At 50.7% G+C, this 25,712-nt stretch overlaps 1 protein-coding gene across 1 annotated transcript in view; it reads right to left on the bottom strand.

Moving 5' to 3' along the window:
* LOC117867185 (cholesterol 7-desaturase-like) overlaps positions 1 to 22,128 on the bottom strand; it is a 49,975-nt gene extending 27,847 nt beyond the window's left edge. The window contains exon 1 of the mRNA XM_034752011.1: positions 21,774 to 22,128. Coding sequence (XP_034607902.1) covers positions 21,774 to 22,128 — 355 coding nt within the window. The remainder of the gene's footprint in view (positions 1 to 21,773) is intronic.
* Between the last annotated feature and the right edge of the window lie 3,584 nt (positions 22,129 to 25,712).

Raw genomic sequence — 25,712 nt, 5'->3', positions numbered from 1 at the left:
TCTGGCAAACCAACGCAAGAAATGCCACTGGAGACAAATGACTGGAAAGCTGAGCAGTCAAGGGGGGCAGGAAGAATTGAGTGCATCAGAGGCCTGTATTGTACACATCATAAAAGCAGCAGAGACGTCCGTTGGAGATAAAGGTTAAGCCTTCAGACAGTGTTACCTTTTCTGTGCACGTGCTGTAACTACAGCTCTAAGACCTGACTCCTCTCCTTAGTTACCTTTGATTCACTGTTTATGCAGGTGACAGTGTGTGTTTGGGACACTTTGCAAACCGTGAGCCATTTATTAATATTTAAAGTATACAATTTTTATTTAGATAGAGCCAATACACAAGCTTTGCAAAGCACCACATCAGAAGTGAAGTAGACAGAATGCCAGAGGGAGCATTGTATGAACAGGTCAGTTTACTAGCTTGTGAAGCAGGAGCCCCACCTTGTGCTGTCACAATGGGGTAGCATACTAAGGCCTTGCATAACACCTGTAGAATCATCGAATCATAGGGTTAGAAGGGACTGCAAAGGTCTTCTAGTCTAACCCCCTGCCAAGATGCAGGATTTGTTGTGACTAAACCATCGGAGGCAGATGGCTCCAGCCTCCCTATGAAAACCTCCAGTGAAGGAGCTTCCACAACCTCCCTAGGCGTCTCTGCCATTGTCATACTGTTCTTTTAGTTAGGAAGTTTTTCCTGAGACTTAATCTAATCCCCCTTTGCTGTAATTTGAACCCATTCTCTCTTGTCTTGTCCTCTGTGGCAAGAAAGAACAATATTTCTCCATCTGTTTTATGGCAACCTTTCAAGTCTTTCAAGACTGCTATCGTGTCCCCCTTTAATCTCTTCTTTTCCAAACTAAACATACCCAGTTCCTTCAACCTTTGCTTATATGGCGTGCATTCCATCCCTCTGATCATCTTTGTTGCTCACTTCTGGATTCTTTCCATTTCTCCACATCCTTTCTATACATTTATTTGGGCATAAGCTTTCGTGGGTAAAAACCTCACTTCTTCAGATGCATCTGAAGAAGTGAGCTTATACTTTCTGACCTAATATGTGATGCTGCTACCTAGGTGCCTTAGAGACCCTCCTGAGAGCATGGTAGACCAGGTCAGAGAGGCAGCCGTTTGGTGACCAGAGAGTGAGCCATGGAACTAACTAGTCCTGGACTAGACATCACTGTTCAGCCATTGCCAGTTCTCAGGTCCCCTCCTTTGTCAACATCACTTGCGAGTTCTCTGGTAGGTGCAGTACTCTGGACAGTACCAATGTCTTTAGCACCTCGTCTGCCAATTGCCCACTATGGCTGCACAGCATAGGCCACCTAGTAACCCAGCCTTCCCCTGCCGCTTGTCAGACAAGAGGGCCAGAAGTTGCAAACAACATGCAGGAAAAACAAGATTTGGACTCTACTGCTTACAAGACCAAGGCCCTGTTCTTGGGCAAGTCGCAATGGTGTGACTTTTTTAATTACATCAGTGCAAACCCCTGATGTAGAGGCACTTTACTGGCTTTAAGCCTCAGTGAAACTCCCTGAGTTAAACAGGTTCAAATCTTGCTGAAATGGCTTTAACTTAACTTGGCAAGCAGGGGCGGCTGGTTTGTATACTTTTTGGTGGTGACCAAAACGGGTCTAAGTCCACACACACACACACACACACACACACACACACACGGCTCTGGGAGAGAGTTTGGGTGCGGGAGGAGTGAGGGGTCGGGCTCAGAGGGCGTTTGGGTGTTGGGTGCAGGCTCTGGGATGGGGCAGGGGGTTGGGGTGCAGGTTCTGGGAGGGAGTTTGGGTGTAGGAAGGGTGAGGGGTCAGGCTCTGGGAGGGGGCAGGGGGCAGGCTCTGGGTTGGGGCAAGGGGTTGAGGTGCAGGAGGGGGTGAGGGGTGCAGCAATTACCTTGGGCGGCTCCCGAAAGTGACCCGCATACCCCTCTGGCAGCGGCTCCTAGGTGGGGGGGCCGGGGGTCTCCATGTGCCGCTGCCCACAGGCACCGCCCCCGCATCTCTCATTGGCCACAGTTCCAATGGCAGAGTCACCGCTCAGGGTGGGGGCAGCGCGCAGAGACACCCCCCCCCCCGCCAGGGGCCGCAGGGACGTATCAGCCATTTCCGGGACAGGCGTGCCACGTTGAGCGAGGGTGGGCAGGAAGCCGTGTTAGCCCTGCTGCGCTGCTGGTGGTGGCAGCGGGAGCCCCCGGGTCCTTTTAAATCGCCCGGGGGCAGCAGGCAGGGCCGGGAGAGAGACCCGGCCCTGAACATTGGTGGAGCTGGGCCACCGTGCTCTGAATATTCCTGGAGCATGGGCCCCACGAGCCCATACAACTCCCCGACCCTTGTTGGCAAGTTACTTTCTTAAGCTCACTGAAACTAGTTTGCCATGATGTGACTCAAACAGTTTATTATGGAACTAGTTACACTGGTACAGTTTGTTTAATATAGACTAAGCCCCCAAATGCCTAGATTGTTCACCTCTGTTGAAAGCAAGTTTCCAGGTGCTAGGGGTCATCAGACTGCCCTTGCAAGGGTTCAGGAAACAGATGTGACATGGCCAGCGAAGAGCTCAGACTATTCTGCATGGTAGCAGTTTGCAAGAACTGTTTACGCCGGTTTCCATCACTCCGACTGCTAGCCAAAGCAGCATCCAGGATGTTTCCTAGAAAGCTCTGGACTAGCACATTAGAAGCTGGATTTCTGGCTTCTTTCTGATCAGGAACAGAGCTCTTGCTTATTGACACTATTATGGAGGTTATTTTCAGCATATTTATACACTTCTTTCATATTCTAGTCACTGGATGTGGCTATCATTGGTACCATTACTATGTTAATGATGATTAAATCATTATGAACTACATAATGACATTATCATGAATTACAGTATATTACAATCATTGCAGTCACCTGCAAGCTGTCTGCCCTAACATCCCCGTTTAAAAACATTATGTCTCACTGTAGCTTTCTGGATGAAACTGTCAGCAATTTTATTCACATCTAGTTCCCTGGTATTGTCTTGATCAGGGGTCGGCAACCCATGGCACGTGAGCCGATTTTGAGTGAGAGGAGGAGGAGGAGGGGCAGAGGGGCCGGAAAGCGCCACGCTGGGGTAAGAAGCGGGGGATGCGGGAAGCTTGGCTGCTGCAGGACCAAGCTTCTGCCTCCTGCCCCCGCAAGGGAGAGCGCTGGGCGGGGGGGCTGAGTGGGGCCGGGGGCCAGAAACCCCCCCACAACCGCTCTCCCCTGCTTGGTCCTGCGGCAGGCAAGCTTCCCCCCTCCCCCGCTTCTTCCCCCAGCTTGGTGCTTTCCGGCCCCTCCTCCTCCTCCCCCTCCCTCTCCATCCCCTGCCGGGGATGGCCCTTGCGAGGGGGGGGGAGGGAGAGCGGAGCAGAGCCGAGCGGCAGCGTACTCACTGCTCTATAGAGCAGGCAGAGAGAGGTAGGGACGGGCCTTGGGGAAGAGGGTGGAAGGGGGGGAAACAGTGCAGGTGAACGAGCCCCTGATGGCGTGGCTGATGTGGTTAGGTCCTATGATGGTGTCCCTTGAATCGATACGTGGACAGAGTTGGCACCGGGGTTTGTTATAGGGTTTGGTTCCTGGGTTGGTGTTTCTGTGGTGTGGTGTGTAGTTGCTGGTGAGTATTTGCTTCAGGTTGGGGGGCTGTCTGTAAACGAGGACTGGCCTGTCTCCCAAGGTCTGTGAGAGTGAAGGATCATCCTTCAGGATAGGTTGTAGATCCTTGATGATGCGCTGGAGAAGTTTTAGTTGGGGGCCGAAGGTGTTGCCCAGTCACCTAGTTTTGTGAGATGCCTTTGTAACTCTTTGCGGTCTGCTTTAGACTTGAATAGCTTTGTATCATCTGCAAATTTTGCCTCCTCACTGTTTGCCCCTTTTTTCAGATCATTTATGAATATGTTAAATAGGACTGGTCCAGTACAGACCCCTCGGGGACACCACTATTTACCTCTCTCCATTCTGAAAATGGACCATTTATTCCTAACCCTTTGTTTCCTATCTTTGAACGGGGGTGCCTGGCAGTGCTTTCAGGATCATCTAAGGAGCCTTAATTTAAGGACAAGCCTTTGGTTATCTGACTCACCCTGCCTCTGTTTATAAAGAACTCCCTGCCCCAAGGAAAGAAGTTGTTACCAGCACGGAACTCAAAACATTTCACACTCAAGCTCCGGCTCCTGGGTGCTGAGCACCCACTATTTTTCTCTGTGGGTGCTTGAGCTCCGGAGCACCCACGAGTCGAGTCGGTACCTGTGCAAGTGGGCCCTGGATTTCCCTGCCCAGCTGCCAGTGCAGCTCTAAGTCTAAAACAAACCCTACAAGCCTGCCTGTGAAGTAGAGGCATGGGGCGGGCCTTGCCTAGAGCACACAGGAGCCCCCAGGTTGCTGTCTGTGGCCAGGTGATTCCAGGGAAACCCTTCCCTGGCAATAGCACCATGGCAGGGGATTATCCAGTTTCCTTAGCACTGGCAGAGGCAACTCGTTGTTATGGTTCCGTTTTCTTCAATCCACCAAGAGCAAAACAGGTTTCAGGTTCGTGAACACAAGGCACCTAGGCTGAAATCTACAGGGAGATCTCCAAGAGTCCCATGAGTGACATTCCACTTCCCAACAGAAGCAAAAGGGCAGCTGCCTCTGCAGCTGAGACAGCCCTCTACATTATAGGTGCACTTCACAGAGACAGAATGCCATCTCTCTTCAGTTACGCATCACAGATTCTCACACCACTGTGGTTACAACTGACCTTTGTCTCTACAATTCCGGGATTCGGACCCCCCATATCTGGAGAGGGGGAGTCACCAAGTTGCACTGGATTTGTTTCTCAGACTTTAAAAAGTCGAGATACAGCACAAGGCATGGCTGAACTTTCCACAGCCACCAGAGCAAGAGAGACAGTGCTTAGATGAGCCTTCAGCCCAAGCCTCTCCGGTTGCCTAGCAAGCTCTCCAAGAGACCCATTTTTCTGGTGCAGGGATAAGTTCACAGCATGGCATGAGAGAACGCCAGGCCTTGTTTATTCAGTCTGTCTTAGGGTATTAAGGCCTTACACAGACAGGCTCCAAAAGGTGCCCTGTGCAGTGCTTTATCCCAGCGGTAGCAGTGAGGGAGGGCCTGAGTCTCCACTGCTCTTCACTGTGGTTACTTTGCATTCGGAATTGTCAGGATTTTGCACTACATATGATTTCAGGCAATGGAGTGTCAGTCCATGACAGCCCTCGGGCTGCTGTGGAGTATCTGCTGTACCCATTTCTCCAGTTTCAGGTTTGTTTCTTTTGATTTCTAAAGAGAGACCGAAAGAACCTAACCAACAGCCTGGGTGCCTGTTTGTAGCACTGGTTCTTGCCTAGGGATGAAGGCGATCAACTAAGCATGGCATTTCATGCCATTGAGGATGCCTAAATAAATGCTATATCTAGACTAGCGTGATTGAAAGTGTGCCAAGAACAAGCGTGGCACTAAGACAAACAGCTGCTCTGAAAGAGGTGTCCGCACACTGGGCACTGCTGAGGCATTCAGAACGTACATAGGTCAGCTAGCTCAGGCTCAGGGATAAGCAGACATTGGACATCATGCGGGTGACCTGCTTGGAAGTAAGCCTAGAACTTTGACCAAGGTGGAGTGTCAAGGCTGTATCCCCACTTTGAACTTTAGGGTACAAATGTAGGGGCCTGCATGAAAACTTCTAAGCTTAACTACCAGCTTAGCCCTGGTTCCGCTGCCACCATTTCAATGGATTCCCCCCTGGGAAGCCTTGAAAAACCTTCACCAATTCCCTGGTGAATACAGATCCAAACCCCTTGGATCTAAAACAAGGGGAAATTAACCATTCCCCTCCTTCCTCCCACCAACTCCTGGTGAATCAAGTTCCAAACCCCTGGGATCTTAAAACAAGGAAAAATCAATCAGGTTCTTAAAAAGAAGGCTTTTAATTAAAGAAAAAAGTAAAAATCATCTCTGTAAAATCAGTATGGAAATTAACTTTACAGGGTAATCAAACTTAAAGAGCTCAGAGGACTCCCCTCTAGTCTCAGGTTCAAAGTACAGCAAACAAAGATAAACACTCTAGTAAAAGGTACATTTACAAGTTGAGAAAACAAAGGAAAACTAACACGCCTTGCCTGGCTATTTACTTACAAGTTTGAAATAGGAGAGACTTGTTTAGAAAGATGTGGAGACCCTGGATTGATGTCTGGTCCCTCTCAGTCCCGAGAACGAACACACTCCAAACAAAGAACACAAACAAAAGCCTCCCCCCCCCCCAAGATTTGAAAGTATCTTGTCCCCTTATTGGTCCTTTAGGTCAGATGCCAGCCAGGTTACCTGAGCTTCTTAACCCTTTACAGGGAAAAGGATTTTGGAGTCTCTGGCCAGGAGGGATTTTATAGTACTGTACACAGGACAGCTGTTACCCTTCCCTTTATAGTTATGACATGGAGCAAGAGGGTTCGCAAGGGGAGAACTCCAACCCAAGTACTACTCAGGAAGCAGAGACAGGCAGTGACCATTGTATGTTAGAAACTTCAGAGGAAGTAGAGTAACACGCTGTTACAGGGAAGCAGTGTTGAGACTGAAAGCTTTCTAGCTGTAGAGAAGCCACACAGAGTTCCAAGACACTATGGAAGTTTAGCCCCCCAAAGTTGCAATGAGAGATGTAAACTTCCTCGTAAATAGCTCTTGCCACCAAGAACGCCAGTGAGATCTATGGATTTGTTGGAGTCCATTAGTGGCAAGACTGCAGGAGGGAAAGTGATCACTTAGCACAGCTAGCAGGTAAGAATGGCTCTTGGGAGCTGAATGGAGACACTGCCACATAAGGTAGGAAAATGGGAAATAGGGAAGTGCAGTGAAAACCATCACAAGTGAGCAACAAACCTCAATGTGAGACAGCCGTTGTCCACGCCCAAGCGTGTTAATGGCAGGATTTGACTAATAGCACTTACTGACATGGCATGTTACGTGCAAGGACGTTCCTTATTTAAATTCAGATGCTGGGAGTTTTATCTTGCCTCCAAAATCACGTACAAGTGGAGTTTTTCCTCAGCACACGCCACCTTCATCACATGCTCTGACCAGCCTTCTTGGCCAGGTATTAACTGTAGCAACGATGGATTACTGAGGCTTGTTTGCACCGATACCCTGTCGGCGTTAATTCCAGGGTTTTACAGAAGGGTACGTTGTTCCCGGGTTTAGCTTGTAGCAAAGTTAAAGAGCCACAACCAGGAAGAGATTTTGTGCTTGGAGTTTTGTCTGAATTCCTGTCTGGGCGGAGAGGGGAGAGGAATCCCCTTCTTCTCCATCCCAGCAAGCCTGGACAGACAGAATGCTAACCCTAGAGCACCACACGCTGGGCCCACTGTGAACATGACTTAGGGGCAGACAGTGACCCAATGCCCCGCTGCCCATTTGCATCGGATAGCGAGAGGGACATTTTGTTGTAGTCAGAACCCAGCTGGTTTTTTATCAAGCCCCTGGTGTGGAAGTAAGAGGAGAGCAGTTGACTTGCTCTGGTACAGCCCCTACTGCCATGCAGGGCCAAGTACTTAAACCATCTTTCTACCCTTGTTGAGTGGACATTGTGAGTAAACAATCTCACATTTTTTATTAGTGTGCCTTAGGGCTCGTCTACACTGCCCTGCAGTTCCGACTAACGGGGGTGCGAATAGCAGTGCACACCGAAGTGCTGCGCTGTAACTCCCCCGTGCGGACACAGCGGACATGAACTAAACGGCCCCTAGTTCGCCTTAACATCGTCCTCTTCAAATGGGGCTATATTAATACAAACTAGGAAGCTTTTAGTTTGCATCTGCGGCATCCACATGGGGAAGTTACAGTGCAGCACTTTGGTGCACACTGCTATTCATACCCCTGTACAGCAGAACCCCATTTCTCTGATCGAACTGGGACCAGAGCCAGATCAGAGTATCAAAAATTCAGATAATCCAGAAAATGGGAAAGTGCGATGCTGCAGCACCAACTAGTGGCCACTGGAGAGATTGCCCATTTCTGGACCTGTGTGCACTGGTAGTTCAGTTAACATGGAGAGTGGGATAATGGAAGGTCAGATAAATGGGGTTCTCCTCTACTCCAACTTGTGGGGCAGTGTAGACATAGCCTTAGAGTCCAAAGTACTAGCTTTTGAAAGAGAATCACAACTTTCTTTGTGTTCCTGGGTTCCTTTCCCTTTGTGTATCGATCAGGTTCCAGACACCCTTAAGGGAGAACAGAGGGTCTGAACTCCAACGATTAAGCAGTTGAATCAACTGGTTGTATATCATGTTATTGTGTATATGTCAAGTAATGTCTTTAAAAAGGGTGTAATGGTCTGAACTGAATGGTCAATAGGAGAACTGTGTACAGCTCCCAGCTCCCAGACCTCTGACTGAGGGGAGACAAACTCACTGGACTGGGGCAGGCACCATTCTCTCTAGCCCCCCACACCCTCCCTACACTGCTAGCACCACCTCCAGTCTGCCCCCTAAGGATGCTTAGACACCTCCCGCCCAAGAGGCCCGGCCTTTACCAGGCCCAGACTAAGAGAGACACTGGGCCACCCGGGGTAAATGAAAGGAAAGCTGTACAAGGATAACCTGCCATTCTGACAGCACCACAACCCACTGCTCCCCCTCTCCTGCAGCTGCCCCACCTGCTGAGCGCCTAGCAGGACTGCATCCACACCAGGTGGGGGCTGCGAGGAGGTTCAGCTGGAGGGCAGCGGAGTTGGGCAGAATGCCACTTGTGGAATGAGATAAAACCAGCTGCTGTTTTACACAGGCAAATGTTCACCCCCAGTGGGTGTCAGGGGAATGCTACTAGTCAAGGTTTCTGCTTCCTGGGGAATTCCAAGTATTTAGTGATCGAGCTCTGGCGTGGCGGGGTTGAGGTGGGGGAGAGGCAGGGATGTAAGAGGAGTTCCTCTGGCAATTACATTTGCCTTCAGGAGATAAGAGTCCTGCAATTGTCACTCATGTGCTGCAGGCTGCACGTGGAAAGCACTGGTGGGCAGTGACTAACTGTGCTCTGAAAGCCCCGTAAACCATTCAACTCACAAGGGGTTTGAGGAGGATCCCTGCCAGACTAGAGTGCAATATGTCCTTGTTCCCAGTCATGCATTTCCAGCTCCGCTCACCTCTTGCCCTCGGCCTTCTTCTCTGGGCCTCCCACTACCCTCCTCGCCACTCTAACAATCTTATTTCCCTTACCAAATATAGAGCTTTTCCTTCGTTCCTCAGTTTTTGCTTTCTTTAAATCCAGCACCTTTGTACTGCTGCATTTTGGATCCCTTATTACTTGTATTACCAGAGCACCTATAGGCCATGGACCAGGACCCACTGCGCTAGGTGCTGTACATAGATATCTAGTTGTCACTGTCTGTATCTGGTGACCAGTTTCTATATTTTTAGTCTAGCTGTCCTTATGCACAGAATCTTGTCACTGCTCTCCATGGCCATGCATTTGACACTCACCGCCTCTACTATATGTTAGACCCCCCTATCCAGGCATTCCAGTTCCAAGAGTCAATCCCACCAGTTTGTCTTTAGGCCATGCCTGATAGATGGTGAGCACCATCATACTGGCCTCTGGTTCGTCCAGGTTTCCTCTTTCGTTTTACAGTCCTGGTGGTTCTGTTCCCACTTCCTTTGCTGCAAATAAAGGACAGGTCTGCATTATCCAAGCAAACCCGACACTTGCCTTTTTACTTAAATTAGACTCTCCCAGGTTCCCGCCTAGGAAGCCAATACCTCTTTGGCCACTCCAGCCTCCAGAGAAGGCAGCGGGGCAATGCAAAGAACTGATGTATAGTCAAGGCCGTGCAGGGCAGATCTTCAGCGTCTGAGAGATGTGCCAGAGAACACTGGGCAAGCATTTTCAGGCTGGTGTTTAGCCCATCCCACGGTTGGTTGTACTGTTGCTATGGCAGCATTCAACTGAAAAGAACAGGCTCTACCACAACACAGTTAGAGCAGGAGTATTCAGAGGTCTCCTTTTACCCACCCGTTTCCTAGTAGTTCAGTTAACAGGATTGTTGTCAGTTTCTGTGTATTCTGAAACCAGGTCACGCTAATGACTCCTAGAAACGAAGATATACTTCAGGAAAGAGCAGGGCTCGCTAGGCAGCCACGTTCTGCCCCTCTTTATACTACGGCGCCCCAGTGACAGCAGGGAGTTAACTGGATGCGAGTGCAGAATGTGGTCCATCGTATCAGGAGCCAGATCTTTTCAGGAAAGTTTTATTGTGCAGCCATCAGAGACAGCAAATGTAATGCCAAGTTCATCGCCTGCTTTTCCCCTTCCTGTTTAATCTGGGACTAGGATGAGGAGTTTCAGCAGTACAGCTCATGACAGCACAGAAGACGGCTTCAAGTTTGACTCCAAGTATCCGGCCTGACAGTAACTGATAGAATAAGTAGAGGCCCAAGGTCAGGTGATTAGACTCTGAGCCATTAGGAGCAGCATGAGGATTATCCCAAGTGATGCACTCTGCCTTCCCCGGGGGGGGGGGGGGGAATTGAGAGAGTGAGTCCCCCAAAATCCTACAGGGCAGTCCTTCAGGCAGCTCATTTCTATGCCACATAATCCGTGGCTAGCATGGTTCTGGGATGGCTGCAGTAGGAAGAAACAGGAAGGCTTCAAAACACTACAATATGCTAGACACAAAACCCACTGGATGCAACAAGAGACTACACTAGATGACAAATGATTGCTATAGGAACCCAATGTGTGGTTGTAAGAGACAAGCAGGACTGTAACCAGCAGATTTCCTAGGCCTAGGGGAGTGGGCAACAGTTACAAGCAGTAGTCAGTTACTAAATCCACATTGGTTTACATGCCCTTTGTTTAGTTCTGGTGCCATTCTGGCTGTAGCCAGTCAGTCATGTATAGGGACTGGAAGGATCCGTGTAACTACACAGAGCGGTTAACTGAACTGTTCCTCTGGCACATATTTTAGAGCTGCTCTCAGGGTAGAAACATCAGCCTAGAGTGCCAACGACGGGGGTCTGGGAGCAGGCTCAGGGGGGAAGAAAGGCTATTCCGTGCCAACCCCTTTCCCCCTCCGAGGGACAAGCGCTGGTTGGCGGTGTGAAGGCACCGCTGCCACATCACCCTGGGCAAGGGGAAAAGCAAGCTCTTGCTTCTACGTCTGGCCATTTCTGTTGGCTGGGATGCAGGCAGGGCTAGGTCCAACTCTTACACCATACCTCCCACCTTCCAGAGTCTTGCTTTACTGCCTCGGCAGGGTCCTTGTACTGCCCCTGTACAAAGACTTCAGCTCTGCCTGGCCCCCGCTGAAGGTGCACAAGGGAGTAGCTGGGGATAAGAGGCAGAGCCGTGTGCTCTCCCTTTCACGCTCTCTTGCAGGCGCTACATGATCCGTCCTAGAGTCAACTCTCTTTCCTTGAGCAGCCTCTCTGCTCTGCCACCTGGGCTAAGAAAGAAACAACTCACAAGCCAGGAAAAGAGCTGGTTCAGTTCTGAACAGTCTCTACAGGGACCAGTATCCTCACAGCTTCCTGTCCCTCAGTGCAGGGAATAGAGATGCTATTGCCACTCAGAGCTCTAGGGAGCAGTACAACACTCCACACAGACTGAAATAAGGAGACGGGATGTGAGTTTTACCCCTGAAGAGCCCACAAAACCCACCTAGCGACTTGTATTCAAGATGGGACAGTTCCACGGAGACTAGCAGTGCTGCGTAAGTGCACAGATGCAGCAATTATTCCTCTCCGAGTGTCTGACTGAGTATCTCATCCCAGCACATGGTGCCCGAGCTTTGCCGAGCTGTCTCCGTAGGTTCTAGTCTCCCTCCCACTGCAGGCTCGCTCCCTGCAGTCTCTGCTTTGAGTGCTTTGCCTAGCCCGCTTTTAAAGGACAGCTCTACTCTGAAAGGGAAGAGCCTGCCTGGGGTACCCCGTCTGGCTCAGGACTGCACCGAGTGCGCCCTCCCAGCCCAGCATGTGGTAGGTCTCCGAGCGCTACCTCATGTACCAACAGCTGTGGGAATTCCCTGGCCTTGGGCAGTCCACTGGAGCCATTATCTTCCCCCTGCTTCCACTGCTCTGAAGATGGAAGGTAGCATCTGTCAGATGAAAGACTTCACTGCAAGTTCACCCCCTCAGGCCGTCCGAAAGGCTGCTCCGAAGAGCGCGTGTGTAACACTGGCCCGTCTAACATGAAGTCGGGGAGGATCATTTAGCCACGAGTGAGTTTGTTTCTTCCCCCTCGCCATGCCCTGCTGGCATCACAGAACCGGGATTCTGTTCTGGCTCAGGGGTCAAACCAAAGTAATTCACAGCTAGCAGGGCCAGATCCTGGCCTCAGTTACACCAGAGCTGCCATGAGCTATGCTGAGCACAGACCCTGCATTGCTACGTCAATGGGGCCTGATTAAGGCAGGGCTTTAGGGACAGTAGCCCAGGGCCCCGGCTCAAGGAGGGCCCTGCAAAAATAAATCACAGGCAGCAATCTCTGGGCCGCTAACGGGGGTGCTCAAGCTGCCTGCCCGCCCTGGCCCCATGCCGCTCCCGAAAGCGACTGGCTACTGGCACGTCTCTGCGGCCCCTGGCTGGTTCCTGGCCAATGGGAGCTACAGGGGCGGTGCTTGCAGGCATGGACAGCACAGGGAGACAAGCTGTCCCCCTGCCCCCAGGAGTGCGCAGAGATGTGCCAGCATCCGGCCGCTTCCGGAGCCGCGTGGGGCCAGGGGAGGCAGGCAGCCTGCCTGAGCCCTGCTGCGCCACCGGCCAGGAACCGTCTGTGGTAAGCACCTCCCGGCCGGAGCCTGCACCTCGCACCCCCTCCTCAACCCCAACCCCAGGTCAGAACCCCCTCCTGCATCCAAATTCCCTCCCAGACCCTGCACCCCAATCCCCTGCCTCAAACCCCTCCTGCACCAAACTCCCTCCCAGGAAAAAGACTTGTATACAGGGGCTCCACAAAATCTAATAGCCCTGGGCCCACAGGAGAGTTAATCCGGCCCTGCACATCAAGCCTCTCTAGCCAGCTTTCACACCCTTGGCATAGGAGTTATTCCACACACAGTCACTCTGTTTAACTCAAAGGCCCGGGGAATGTTTGCTTTACTACCTGGTCCCCTTAGAACTGTAATGGGCCCTGGACGGTATTAAAAACAAACAAACAAAAGCTTCTCTAAAACTAATATATCTGACCTTTCGATCACATGTTCTCTACCTTCATGGCTCTAAGCTTCTTGCTGGAGGAAGCTGTCGAATCTCCTGTATACAGAAACCAAGCCCGAGGGCTTGTCTACACGGTGCATTAGTCCGCCCTGGAGGGCTGTAACTTCTACAGTACATCAGCCTGTGGAGCAGTGGCCGGCCCATGGGGACTTTGTTGGTGTGCACGAAGAGTTTCCTATGGCATGTTACCACAGTGCTGTGTGCTTTGATGTAGTACAGGACTTTTAGTGTGAAGCTGCAGGGTCCATGTGAGCAGTTCGTGTACAAGCTAGTGTCCCAACCTGCCTTGCCGCACACTAAATCACCATGTAGACAAGCTCTCTGCTTGGGAAAGCCTGGTAGTGGCCTGTAGTCCACTAGAATGACCACGTAGAAACCCCAAGTCAAGGAAACTGCAGTAGGATGAGTAATTGGGCAATACTGCCTGCCACTAGGCCCATGGCTGTTTGGCTCCTTTGATTAAAGCAAACCCAGCTTAGAAACCAAGTAAGATTTGGTGTGGAGCGTGTGAATGGGGGCGGAGGGGAGTGGTCTGTATTCTTCTCAAGAAAGAGCCGCTAGGGGGCAGCTTTCCTTGAAACTTCTGCCATCAATTTCTACAAGCCCAACCGAGAAAGTCGGTTTCCTACAGAGTCTTGCTTAAATATTAAGAGACTTTTAGAAACCTTGGTTCTGAGGGTGGGACCTTTTAGTGACTAGAATTCAGGGGCTGGATTCACAGATGGACTTCAGTGCCTAACTGCCACTTTAGGTACCTAAATCCCAGAATCAGGCCCCACTGGGATTCACCAAACCCCCACCCTGCTCCGCAGCCTGTGAGCCCCGTAGGCACTAAAGTCACTTGGCACCTGTGTTTTTGCAGTACTAGTTCCCATGGCCCCTCGGTTTCGATTTCAGTGTGTGCACACTGAAGCCCCACGCCAGACATCCAGATGCTCCAGCCCCAGAGCGATGCATGAACTGGGGGAAGATAGTGTGGGAAACCCAAGATCCAGTCCCCCTGCTCCAAGTCTCTCCCCCACCCCCAGCTTCTTGCTGAAGCACCTATCGCCAAGAGAGGGTTTGCCACTGAGAATCCTAAGCAGAGACCGGCACCTCCTGCTGCCCCGAATTAGGTGCTAAACTCCCGGAGGGGAGTGGGGCTTAGGACACACCCCTCACCTGGGCATCTCCTGCTGGCTAGGCGAGGTGAGGAGCTGGGTAGCCTGCTGCGAATCCCATTCTGAGGTGCCTCCCTCGCCCCATTCACTGTACAGGGAGGCCAGGGGCCTAACTCAGGCTTTGTGAATCCCAGTGATTTTCTAGGCACCTGGAAGTGAGGTGTGGTGACAGTCAATTCCTCGTACGTCCAGTGCCTGATGTATTTGTCCTTTCGATCTCTGTATTCCCAATTTGGTTCCTTAAGAACAGTTGAATGTTTTCATGCTATCCACCCAGAAGTCATAAAACACCCACAGACCCAGAGGCTGAGGGTGGAGCAACAGGCTTATCTACCCATCAATCTGCTGGCTCCAGCACAAATTTGTCAAGTTTAATTAAAATTGCTTAATTTAGCACATATGGCGTCAGGCGGAGGACTGCGGGTGGCAGGAAACCAGATCAGTATGAGAAGGAAGAGTCAGGACTTTTGCTGGTGTCACTGTTGCATCCTCAGTTTGCTGAGGTGGTTTTATAAGGCACCTGGGAGTCTCCATTCTCAGAAAGGAAGGCGGCTGGTCACAGGAGCTCTCCACAGGATATAGGTGCAGACTGCCAAGCCTCACAGACAAATATTAATTCACTTCCATAACCTGACTGATGGGGAAGTTTGTAAACCACACACCAGAACCATCATTTAGGAGATCCAAGATGCAGACATTCCCCCATTCAAAGCTCCTCTAGGCAGTGGACACTTATACACGGTGCCTCAGCTCTCATCTATTAAAGGGAGGCCAATACGCCTCTCTCGATGCTGTCATGGTCCTAAATTCTTCAGGAAGTCACAGAGGCCAAGAATTGAAGCTTCAAGAAGTGATTGTTTATATGGGACCAAGATTATCCAGAGTTATAATCAACAACTGAATTTGGAAGGGTGTTAAACTCCTGCTTCAGGGCAATCTCCTGCAAAGAGACGAATGTCGGAGGCAAGTTATCCCACATCTGTTACTACAGGACTCTTAAACCTTCCTCAGAAGCATCTGGCGTTGGCCACTGCCACAGACAGGACACTGGCCTAGAAGGACCTGGGCTTTGATCCAGTCTGGTCATTCCAGAAGGGGGTAAAATCCAGAATGAGTTGGAATGGCCCAGAACAGCATTTTAGTAAATAAACCTGATTTTGAAGACCATGGATATAGTTAGACAATCTTGAGGAAAATATTCTAGGAATGAGAGCCTATTAATAGCACCCAGTGAGTAACCGGTTCTGGCCCAGAACCCTTTTTAACCATCAATAAGGACCTGGAACAGTCTGTTCCCAAGTTGCACAACTACAAAAATTATACATATAATACAAGTGGGTGAGAATAACAGTGTTAATGGAAAAAACTGGTTGAATCCACCTTTAACTGGTCATTCCAGGCAATAAATAGCTTCATTACTAAAACCATTTGGAACACTGAGTTCCAAAGTTGCACAGAGAATGAAATGATACAGATAACACGAGTAACTGAGAACAATATGATACTACAGAAAAACTCTTCTGAGCCAACCTTTGAGTGCCCATTCTGGGCAAGAAATAGCTTTATTAATAAAACCGCCCAGAATACTTGGTTTCAACATGGCACAGAGGACAAAAAATGAGATATGGAATACAACTAAGAGAGCATGGTCATGCTTCTGGAAAAAGACAGCTGAACTGACCTTTAACTATCCATTCCAGGCAATAAAGGGTTAATTATTAATACAAACTACCTAGAATACTTGGTTCGGACATTGCACAGAGAACAAAAAATAGTGCATATAATAAAACTAAGTGAGAACATAATACTACTGGAAACATGACCAAACCAACCTTTAGTATGCCGATGTACTAAACAGAATGGGAACTATTGATTTAAATTATCCAGAACCACATACTCCCAAAGTTAAGGGACAATAAAAATAAATGCATAGGCCTGTCTAATGCAGAGTCATGTTAGAAAGACTTAATACTTGTCAGAACCCAGTTAAAAACTAACTTTTAATATTGTACCACCTTCTGTGCAAGAAAACATGATGTATTATCAGCCTCAAATCCACCCCCCCGCACCACCACTACAAAAAACCCAACCACCCCACAACCACTACTAAGTACTTTTACAAAGGGACTTTGCTTCAGAGACGGCTAGGAATCTCATTAATTAGCTCATCCCATTCTGTCTTGCTTCTGAATTCTCTGCAGGAATAACTGCCAGATCACTTAACCTTTCCTGTCTCACAGACATTTGAGATAGATCTTGATTAACTTTAGCTTGCTGAAACGTCTTTCATTAGCAGTCATGGTTACAGGAAGACAGAAAAAAAAACCTTCAGTGCTGTTTCTGTGGTAGGGAAACTCGCGTGTAAAGACCTCTTGTGAAAGTGGCTAAGGAGATCAATTTGCGCTTCCATTTCTAAATCATCCTTAAAGATTTGCTTGGAGAAACAGGTGAAGAGCTCAATCTCAAAAACCCTCAGAGTTTAAATCCTTAGGGTAGAAACTTAGCAAGCAGAGAGCACATTTCTTTAGGTCTTTGCTGGTGATACTTTTCAGTTTGTTGCCCATCACAAAAAAAAGCAAAAATTTTGATTGACTCCAATGTACTTACACATCCTATCCAATTGTGTTAATATTGTGTCTAAGAGGGGGTTGAAAACCTCTCATTCAAAAACTTTCAGGATCTGATGACCATTTGTCCTTTGCAAGTTCACTTGGCATTAACTTTCCTCCTTCAAAACTGGTTCTTTGAACTGTGGGATATTCCTAACTTTTCTGCATGTAAGGAAGTTATGGCTTCACAGGCTATGAACTCAGAAGATTAACTCCAGTAAAGTGGCTTGAAGGCCACCAAGTAAACAGTGAGCCATTTGAATCTCAAGTTCCACACCCTGCAGTTTTTTGCACACAAACTTTAATTTTTGGTATGATACTAGACCACATTTCAGCCAAACAAACGTAAACTTTGAATTGTTTGTTCTCAAGCTACCAGCTTAAGTTCTGGTGTGAAGCCTTGATCTCATCTAATGCACCAAAAACATCCTCAACCTGATTACGTAGTGGATGGATTGCCTCTACCTTTGTTCTACCATCTTGTCATATTTTGGTATTTTAATATAATGGTGGTATGCTTTTTCAAAACATCCCAAAGACTAGTAGAAGCAGAGAAAAGGGTATACAATCTTTTGAATTGTCCAAAGAAATAGAACAACTTGGAGAAGATGCTGCAATGGTTGTTCCCCAACAAAAAATTCAGTGAATGGGCAGCATATAGAACAAAAGACACATTGATTTCTCTGCTGAATTCAATTTTGAACACCTCTGTGTGCTGCAGCCATGTGAGTTCCACTGTCATAGCTTCAGCAATATCTAAACCATCTTTTTTTCAGCTTCTCTAAAATAACCTTCATAACACTCTGCCCTGTTTTGGTGTGGATATCAATGAACTCTACAAAGCTCTCAACTTCAAAACCTCAGCATACCTTAATGCCCGAGACATTTGTTCTGTTCAGGAGTGGTCCAGAGTACGGTTAGTTAGACAGAATATAGAAGCATTTAACTTCCCTAACCTTTCTTAGGATCCTACCAATAAACTCATTTTGAATTCAGTTTGGTAAGTACATCACCATTGTGGTACAGGTCTTAATAGCTTCCACATGATCTCCCACCACACTATCATACCTTGCAAGCACTTCTAGTAAGCCCAACAATCTACCATTACAAGACTTGTCTAATTTCTTGTGTGAACCTGTAGCAAAATAGTCAGGAGACGACAAAATATTATGGCATATGTCCTGCTACATCTGATAGCAGGTGTGCATATCTGTCAATTGTATGACCATTTTCCAACCTTTCTGAAAGTTCCATCCAGTGAGTGATTGCTTCCATGTGTTTCTTTGAATGTTCATGTTGTCCTACTCGTTCGCTAAAGCGGAGAAAGGTTGTGAACCCAGTTTTATAGTTGGCAAAGGAAGATGAGGAATTCGGCTGGAAAAGCAAACAAGTGAAACAGAACAACGAGGCAAAAGTTGAACCGTATATCAGCTAGGATTGCTGGTGTAAACCTCCATTAAGAGTTGTGACAAAACCACACTTTAATACTTCCTTTGTTTGCTAGGTGAAAAGTCTTGTTCTTAATTGTTCTTTTCTACCAAAAGACAGCAGACAGAATCTGCCAATAAAAGTTGAATCTGCCTTATCAAACTCAAAATTCTGCTGCATGCTTTCAATGTCAACATTCATAACAATTACACTAGCAACCAACGGGCAACTTTCTGTCCCAGAATCAGAGACTCCAGCCCCCAACAATCCAATGCTTAGGTCAGTTACAGAGTCAAGGACACGGAAGTCTGAAACCCAAATCAACATCCTTACTAGCTAAGGAGGGCTCAGAAGGGCGAGCAGAAATGTCTGCAGATTGTTCACTAGGAACATGGTCAGACTTCGCATGTTCCTTGAAACTCTGTAGAGCACTCACACTTTCTGATCTTCAGGAGATGGGCCTGCTACAGTTTGCACTTTTGAGCACCACACTTGTGCTTGTAGATATTCATGGCGGAAATCACAGCCAATTCTGTTCAAGAGAGACTTCATGTCTTCAACATGAATGTAAAATGTTCTATATTTGAACACTCTTCATGGGTAAATATCTTATTAGGGATTCCGACAGAACTGTCAGTTTGTTTGGGGAGACCTTGAAAACTGTGGTGTTCCTGGATCAAACTAATCCAGTGCAAACGAGGACATCCATTTTTTGCTTGGGAACAGATTTATATGGGCTCATCCCCTTGTCATGTTTTTCCACTGTTTTGCTGTTTCTTGTGCAGCATCAATTTTGTTCTCACTCATCAGAATGGAATCCACCGTCACCTATGTCTGCAGATCATCCTTTGGTCATGTTTTCTTCCTTCCAGATTTGCCTTTTCTTGCATTTGTCCTGATTTTTTTCAGAGACTACACTACCTTCTTCCCCTTTGCACATTTACCTATTAACTTCTGCGCCGCCAGGATGGGGCAACATGTTTGAGAAGTGCTGCAGGAACATGTTTCAATTGGGAATAATTGAACCACATACACCTTTTCCATTTTTACTTCTTTCTGCATAATCCTTTGATTATGAAGCAGCCAGTCTGAGCTTGTAGAAATAATTTTTATTCGTTATCAGATCAGCTAGACCATCCATGGTCTTTGATTTGCAATCCTCTCCTTTTGAGCCAAGTACATGCTCTAGGTTACACTGCCCCTGCTTTATGAAGTACACAATCTCGGCTACAGGCATGTAATCAGCTAGGAATTCAATATGATCAGGATTAAACTTGCTGTTACCATCTGTTACCCAAACATGCTAATTCCCAATGCCATGCTGTCCTCCCAAAACTTCTTTTAGCTAGAATGTTTGCAGGCAGTAGAAAGCCAACACCATTTTGTCCATCTCCGCACCCCATCCCCATCCTGCTTCCCCATGCACCCAACCCCTGTGAATCTAGACCCCCCCATACCCCTGCCAAATCACCTGCTGAGCCCCACTCCCAGACCCCCCACTGAGCCCCACTCCCTCTGCATCCAGACCCCCCTGCACTCACCCCAATTAGTCACACCCTCCTGCACCTGGACCACCGGGTGAGCCCTGCACACCTGGACCCTCACCTCACCAAGCCCCACTCCCCCAGCACCCAGACCACCCCTGCCGACCCCCCTTGCTGAGCCCCAACCACTTTCACCAGCTGAGCACCCAGAACCCCAAACAAGCCCCTGTGCATCCAGAACCCCCCCACCACTCAGACCCTCCTGCGCCACCTGCACCCAGATTGCCTCATGCAGAACCCTCACCCCACACCTGGATCCCCCCACACACTTGGATCCTGCTGGGCTGAACCTGCCTGCTCACACCTGGTGCATCTGGCATGGAGGATGTTTCTGGGGCAGGTCCGGCCCGTGCGCTGTGTCAGGGTCAGGTGCAGCCTCACCGGTGAGTCCATGTCCCGGGGCGGGGGTGGGGGGAATCTGCAGGGTGATCTCCCACCTCTGTGCAGCCAGTGGCCTGTGCTCCCCAGTGCCATGTTGCAGCCTCCACATTTATTTATTGACAAATAAAATTTGCAGACTTAAAATATTGTGCGCAGAATTTCTCATTATTTTGGTGCAGAATTCCCCCAGGAGCAAAGGGAATGCGTGCAAAGTGGCAGGGGACTGGACTCGATGACCTCGCGAGGTCCCTTCAGTCCTAGAATCTATGAAAGTGCACACCTGACCAGGAGTATGCATGGCAAGGAAGCATGGGCAACCTACTTCTTCACACCCACCTGGAGCGAGTACAGCAAACCAGCCAGAGCAAATGTCAGCAAATCATGCTAGGAGCTCGCTCAACCCAATGCCAACAGGGAGTGTCTGCTCGTACCTACTCAGGCTGGGAGAGACATCAGACTTCCAGTCTGGTCAACACATGTGACCAACTGTCCGGCATCAGCCACAAATTACCACTATGGTCAGAAATTACTTGCAAACTGCAAGTACTGTCGGGAGCCGTGCACAACAGTCTGATCTAAGAAGGGATCATCTGCGAAGTACCAGGCTGTCTACAGATCGTGTACAATAAACTAGGCCAACTAGCAATGGTACACAAATTCCAAGATGAATATCAGACTTTTTTCCCCTTTTTATTGAGTACAGAGAGTGTTGTTCTTCAACAAGTTTCAATTTAGGAGGGAAAAAGCTTACTACCTAGGTCTGAAAAATTCCACTGTTTTCTTGGCTCTAACAAAGTCATATGTTGATAATTTTGTGATAGCAACGCAAACCTATATGAATTGTTATTAGCCACACAGGCAATGATCCCTGCAAGTGCTCCCAAAAGACGGTGTTTGACAAGTTATCCTTCAGATAAATCCAAGAGCTTCCAGAGGCCTAAGCAACCACTGGGCCCCCACTGGCAGATGTCCCCCACCAGGGCTTAATTTGTAGTGAAAGAAGTGTGGGGCTCAAGCAATTAGGTGCCGGGACTCAAACAATGTTTTTACTGTCACAACTGATGCGCGGGTGCCAGGGCTCTGAGCTGCCAGGGCCAGAGGTGCCAGGGGCTCAGCCCTGGCACAAATAAAGCCCTGCCCCCCCCACACTGAAATCAGAAGGAGCACCCCTACTGCCACAGCCCATCTGGTGCTGGTGGCCAGGACAGGCAGCGGGGGGCACCTGGGCATGTCACTTGACACCCTGGTGAGAGCCAAGGGCCCAGGGCTGCGAGGGATGACTAGGGGCAGGCTAGCTTTGCAGCCCCCCACCCCCAGAAGGGCCCCGCCCCTAGCCGGGCGTCAGGCGGCTCCGCCAGCCCCCGGTTGCTGCCAGCAGCGGCGCCCCCGAAGTTCTGCCTGGGGCCCCCCGCGAGCCCGGCTCGCTGCACCCCCGGCCCGCACTCACCCAGCGCCGCCAGGCTGCGCACCCCGCCGCGGGGCAGCCCGTGCGAGTCCAGCAGCCGGAACCAGCCGTTGGGGTAGAGGGGCGGCAGGTCCCCGGCCCTGCGGCTCCGGCGCGCCCGGCGGGCGGCCTGGCGGCGGCTGCAGCCCGGCTCGGGGAGGTAGCCCACGCGCTCCGGGGCGCGCCGCAGGGCCAGGGGCCGGGCGCACAGGCGGAGCAGGGCGGCGCCCCCGGCCAGCAGCAGCAGCAGGGGCAGCGCCCGGCCCCAGCTCCCGGGCTCCCCGGCGGGCAGCAGGAGCAGCGCCCCGGCGGCGCACAGCAGCAGCAGCGCCAGGCTCCGGGACGGCCCCAGCTCCATTGCGCCGCGCTCTGCCCGCCCGCCCCGCCGCCCTTATACCTGCCTGGCGGGGGCGGGGGCTGGCGCGGCTCCAGCCCGACCGGTCCCTCCGGCAGAGCGGGGCCGGCAGCCTCCCCGGCCGCGGCGGGCTTCCCGGGCGGAGGCGTCCAGCCCCCGGCGTCTAGCCCGTGCGGGCTGGGGGCTCCAGGGCTGGCCGGCCCGAGGGGGTCACAGCAGTGCAGCAAGTCTCTGCCCGGGGCTGGGCCGAGTCAGCCCTGGGGCCCGGCTGCCCAGGGATCCCCTAGATTGGCGCTGGAGCTAGGGGGGCTGGGGGGCTGCCGCACCCCCTGGCTTGAAGTGGTTTCCATCACATACAGGGTTTCCAGTTTGGTTCAAAGCAGCAGATTGTCCTGTGGCACCGTAAAGACTAACAGCCGTGTTTCCCGTGCCCCTGCCTGGACCAGCAGAAGTTGGTCCCATCCAAGCCATAACTTGCCCGTTTCTCTGCTGATCTCCTGCGCCCAGTCTGGCTACACACCACAGGGGGAACCGCATGACCCCATCCCCCCAAATGAGAGCAGGGGCTGACCTGCAGTGGCAGGCCAGGCTCCCTGGCCCTGTACTTGAGCCTGCAGCTCGGCCTCACCGCGCAGGGGGAGTTCTCTCTTGCCCTACAGGCCTCAGGCCCCAGCAACTCATCCAGAGCTCCCCCAGAACCAGGAGTCCTGGCCCCCAGCCCCTGCCCAACTTGTGGCTCTTCCTCCCACCTGCTGCTTTGGGTTTGGGGAGCCAGTTGCTAAGGGAGCAGATTGCTACTTAGGACACCTGGGTTCTCTTCCCCCATGGCCTTGGGCAAGATGTAGGCCCCTTCCCACCTGTGTAGACTGGGCCCTTGTTGGAGCAGGGACTGTCTCGCCTTCTGTCTGCAGCCACCTAGCACCCTGCCCTAATCCATCCCACCTTTCCCTGCATCTAGGCAGAGGTTTGTGCCTGGGGTTAACCTCTGCCCGAGTACCCCCTTTAGCTCTTCTCCTTTCTCGAACCAGCTGCCTTCCCCTGCCATCGCTGCTGAAACAGGACCCCTGAAAACCTGCTCTCCGCTGTCCCTGCTGCTCTGGACACAGGGGAGTTGGTGCTTATCAATGGAGAAGGGTTTGTCCCCTGGCTGTTTCCCGCACCCTTTCAGACTGGCAAGGCCTCCCTTGTCGCTCGTTCCCCAGACTCCAGAGTTCTGTACTCCCTTGTCACCTCTCACACTGGGGATGCATTGGAACTAGCCACTCCATGGTGCCGGCATTGCACCAGGCTTATTGACAATAGAGGTGAGAGGCTGCAGGCCCAGCAGAATAACACTGAATGCCCATGATAGGGGGGAGGGATAGCTCAGTGGTTTGAGCATTGGCCTGCTAAACCCAGGGTTGTGAGTTCAGTCCTTGAGGGGGCCACTTAGGGATCTGGGGCAAAATCAGTACTTGGTCCTGCTAGTGAAGGCAGGGGGCTGGACTTGATGACCTTTCAAGGTCCCTTCCAGTTCTAGGAGATGGGATGGGATAGCCTCACCATGGAACTCATCACATTTCACTTCCTGTTTGTGTAAAGACAGCTCCTGGCTGGGTCCCCTGTGGGTGTGCTGAGCCTAGTGGCCTGCTAGGCCAGGCTGAGCACTTCCTGGCCAGGCTCTACCCTGCCATCCTTTGATCCCCAATCCCTTTGGATCCCTTGGCAAGGGGGCGGAGCTAACTCAGGGAGAACAGATTTAAAAAACCAGCTCGTAAGTGACCAGAGGAGCTAGCGAACAGGAGCAGCAAGCGAGGGTTTAGAGAGGGAACATGAGACCCAGATGCACATAAACATTCTCTAAATGTAGGCCCATAATAACCCTAAGTTATGTGCCCTGTGACAGTCATTGCACCTCCGTGTGGAGCCACAGATTGACATGCTCGCTTCCCGTCTCATTACATAGCGCGGAAACAATTCTGGAATTCAAGGGTCAAGCCTTTGTAAAGTTTACCCTGTTCACAGCATTGTCCAGCACCTCCTTCAAGTTGGTAGGCATCCTTTTGGCAGCAAGCGCTTCCCTAGGTATACTGCAAAGCACCCACATTGCCTTGGGAGCATCTGCTTTGATACGTGTCACTACTCCACTATGCCTGCCAGTCATTGGCTTTGCTCCATCGGTGCTGATGCCAATACATCATGACCAGGTGCTATGTTGATTTATGAAGCTGTCAAGCGATCGGAAAATCTCCTCGCTGTTGTTCTGGTAGACAGTGACTGGCAAAGCAAAATACCCTCCCATATAAATGTACCGCACGTACACCAGAAGGTGAGCTAAGCCTGCCACGTCTGTGGATTTGTCCAACTGCAGAGCAAAGTACTGGCTGCTGGTGACACGGTTTACTAATTGAATTAGGACATCCTTGGCCATGTCATCAATTCGACGTGACACTGCGTTGTTTGATAATGGCACAAACTGAATTAATCTGGGGCCTTCTCTCCAAGCAGAGCACTTACCATGTCTGCAGCCACAGGTTGTGTTAGCTCCTCTGCTCTGGTGGAGCTAACTTCACAACTCTGTAACTCACTAAGTCTGATGCTTCAACGGCCTTCATATTGTCAGTGGCAGCAGAGCCCAAAACTCTCTTGCTTGCCATTAGCTGCGCCCGTGTCCACTTGAAAAAAATTCTGGTGGTTCTTCCTTGTGTTGTTTATGTTTTGTTTCCAAGTGTCTGTGTAGAAGAGTCGGTTTTAGGCAGTTATTCAACAGGACTTCACCACATAACACACACTGCAGCTGAGGGTATTCACAGTCTCCAGTCCAAGTAAATCCCATTTGGATGTGTGTAGGGAGGCCGTGTGGTTCCCCAGTGCCCTGGAGAGGGACGAGCTCCGCCAGACACCAGAGTGGGCGGAGCCAGAGCACTCCAAGCCCGCCCCCCAGAGGGTCAGAGGCCGGACAGGAAGTATAAGAGCTCAACCCCAGAGCTCACTCAGGAGGCAGCTGCTAGAGAGGACAGACACCTCTGGCCAGGGGCGGCTCTAGGCACCAGCAAAGCAAGCACGTGCTTGGAACAGCCCATTTGCAGGGGCGGCAGGGATCCAGCCTGGGAGCTGAGAACCAACAGGGGGCCCTGGGAGCTGTAGTGCCTTGGTTAGCTCCCTGCCTATAGAGCCAGCCCTGGAGCAGGGAGAGAACTACATTTCCCAGCATTCCCTTGGCCACTACCAACAGGAAAGAGAGGGAGGGAGGGAAGTAGCTGAGACTTCATGCTGCAGCCTGCTGTGAATGGAGAGCTGCGCTGTAAGTAAGGATGCCCTATTTTAACATTCAAAAAATAGGACACTCCACAGGGAGGGAGGGTAGCCCCACCCTGAGACCATCCACCCCCTCCAACTGCCCCCCACAGAAACCCCACCCCATCCCCTGATCACCCCCTCCCGGGACCTCTGCCCCTACCTGCCCCTTGGGACCCCACCCCCTATCTAAGCCTCCCTTCTCCTTGACCCCAACTGCCCCCTCCCGAGACTGCCCCAACTTCCCCCCTAGGATCCCACTCCCTACCTGTCCCCTGACAAATCCCCGGGACTCCCATGCCTATCCAACC

Source organism: Trachemys scripta, chromosome 17 (assembly GCF_013100865.1).
Source record: "Trachemys scripta elegans isolate TJP31775 chromosome 17, CAS_Tse_1.0, whole genome shotgun sequence".
In the NCBI taxonomy this organism is placed as follows: domain Eukaryota; kingdom Metazoa; phylum Chordata; order Testudines; family Emydidae; genus Trachemys; species Trachemys scripta.
The sequence above is the reverse complement of the archived record's forward strand: the minus strand, read 5'-3'. Positions and strand labels throughout refer to the sequence as shown.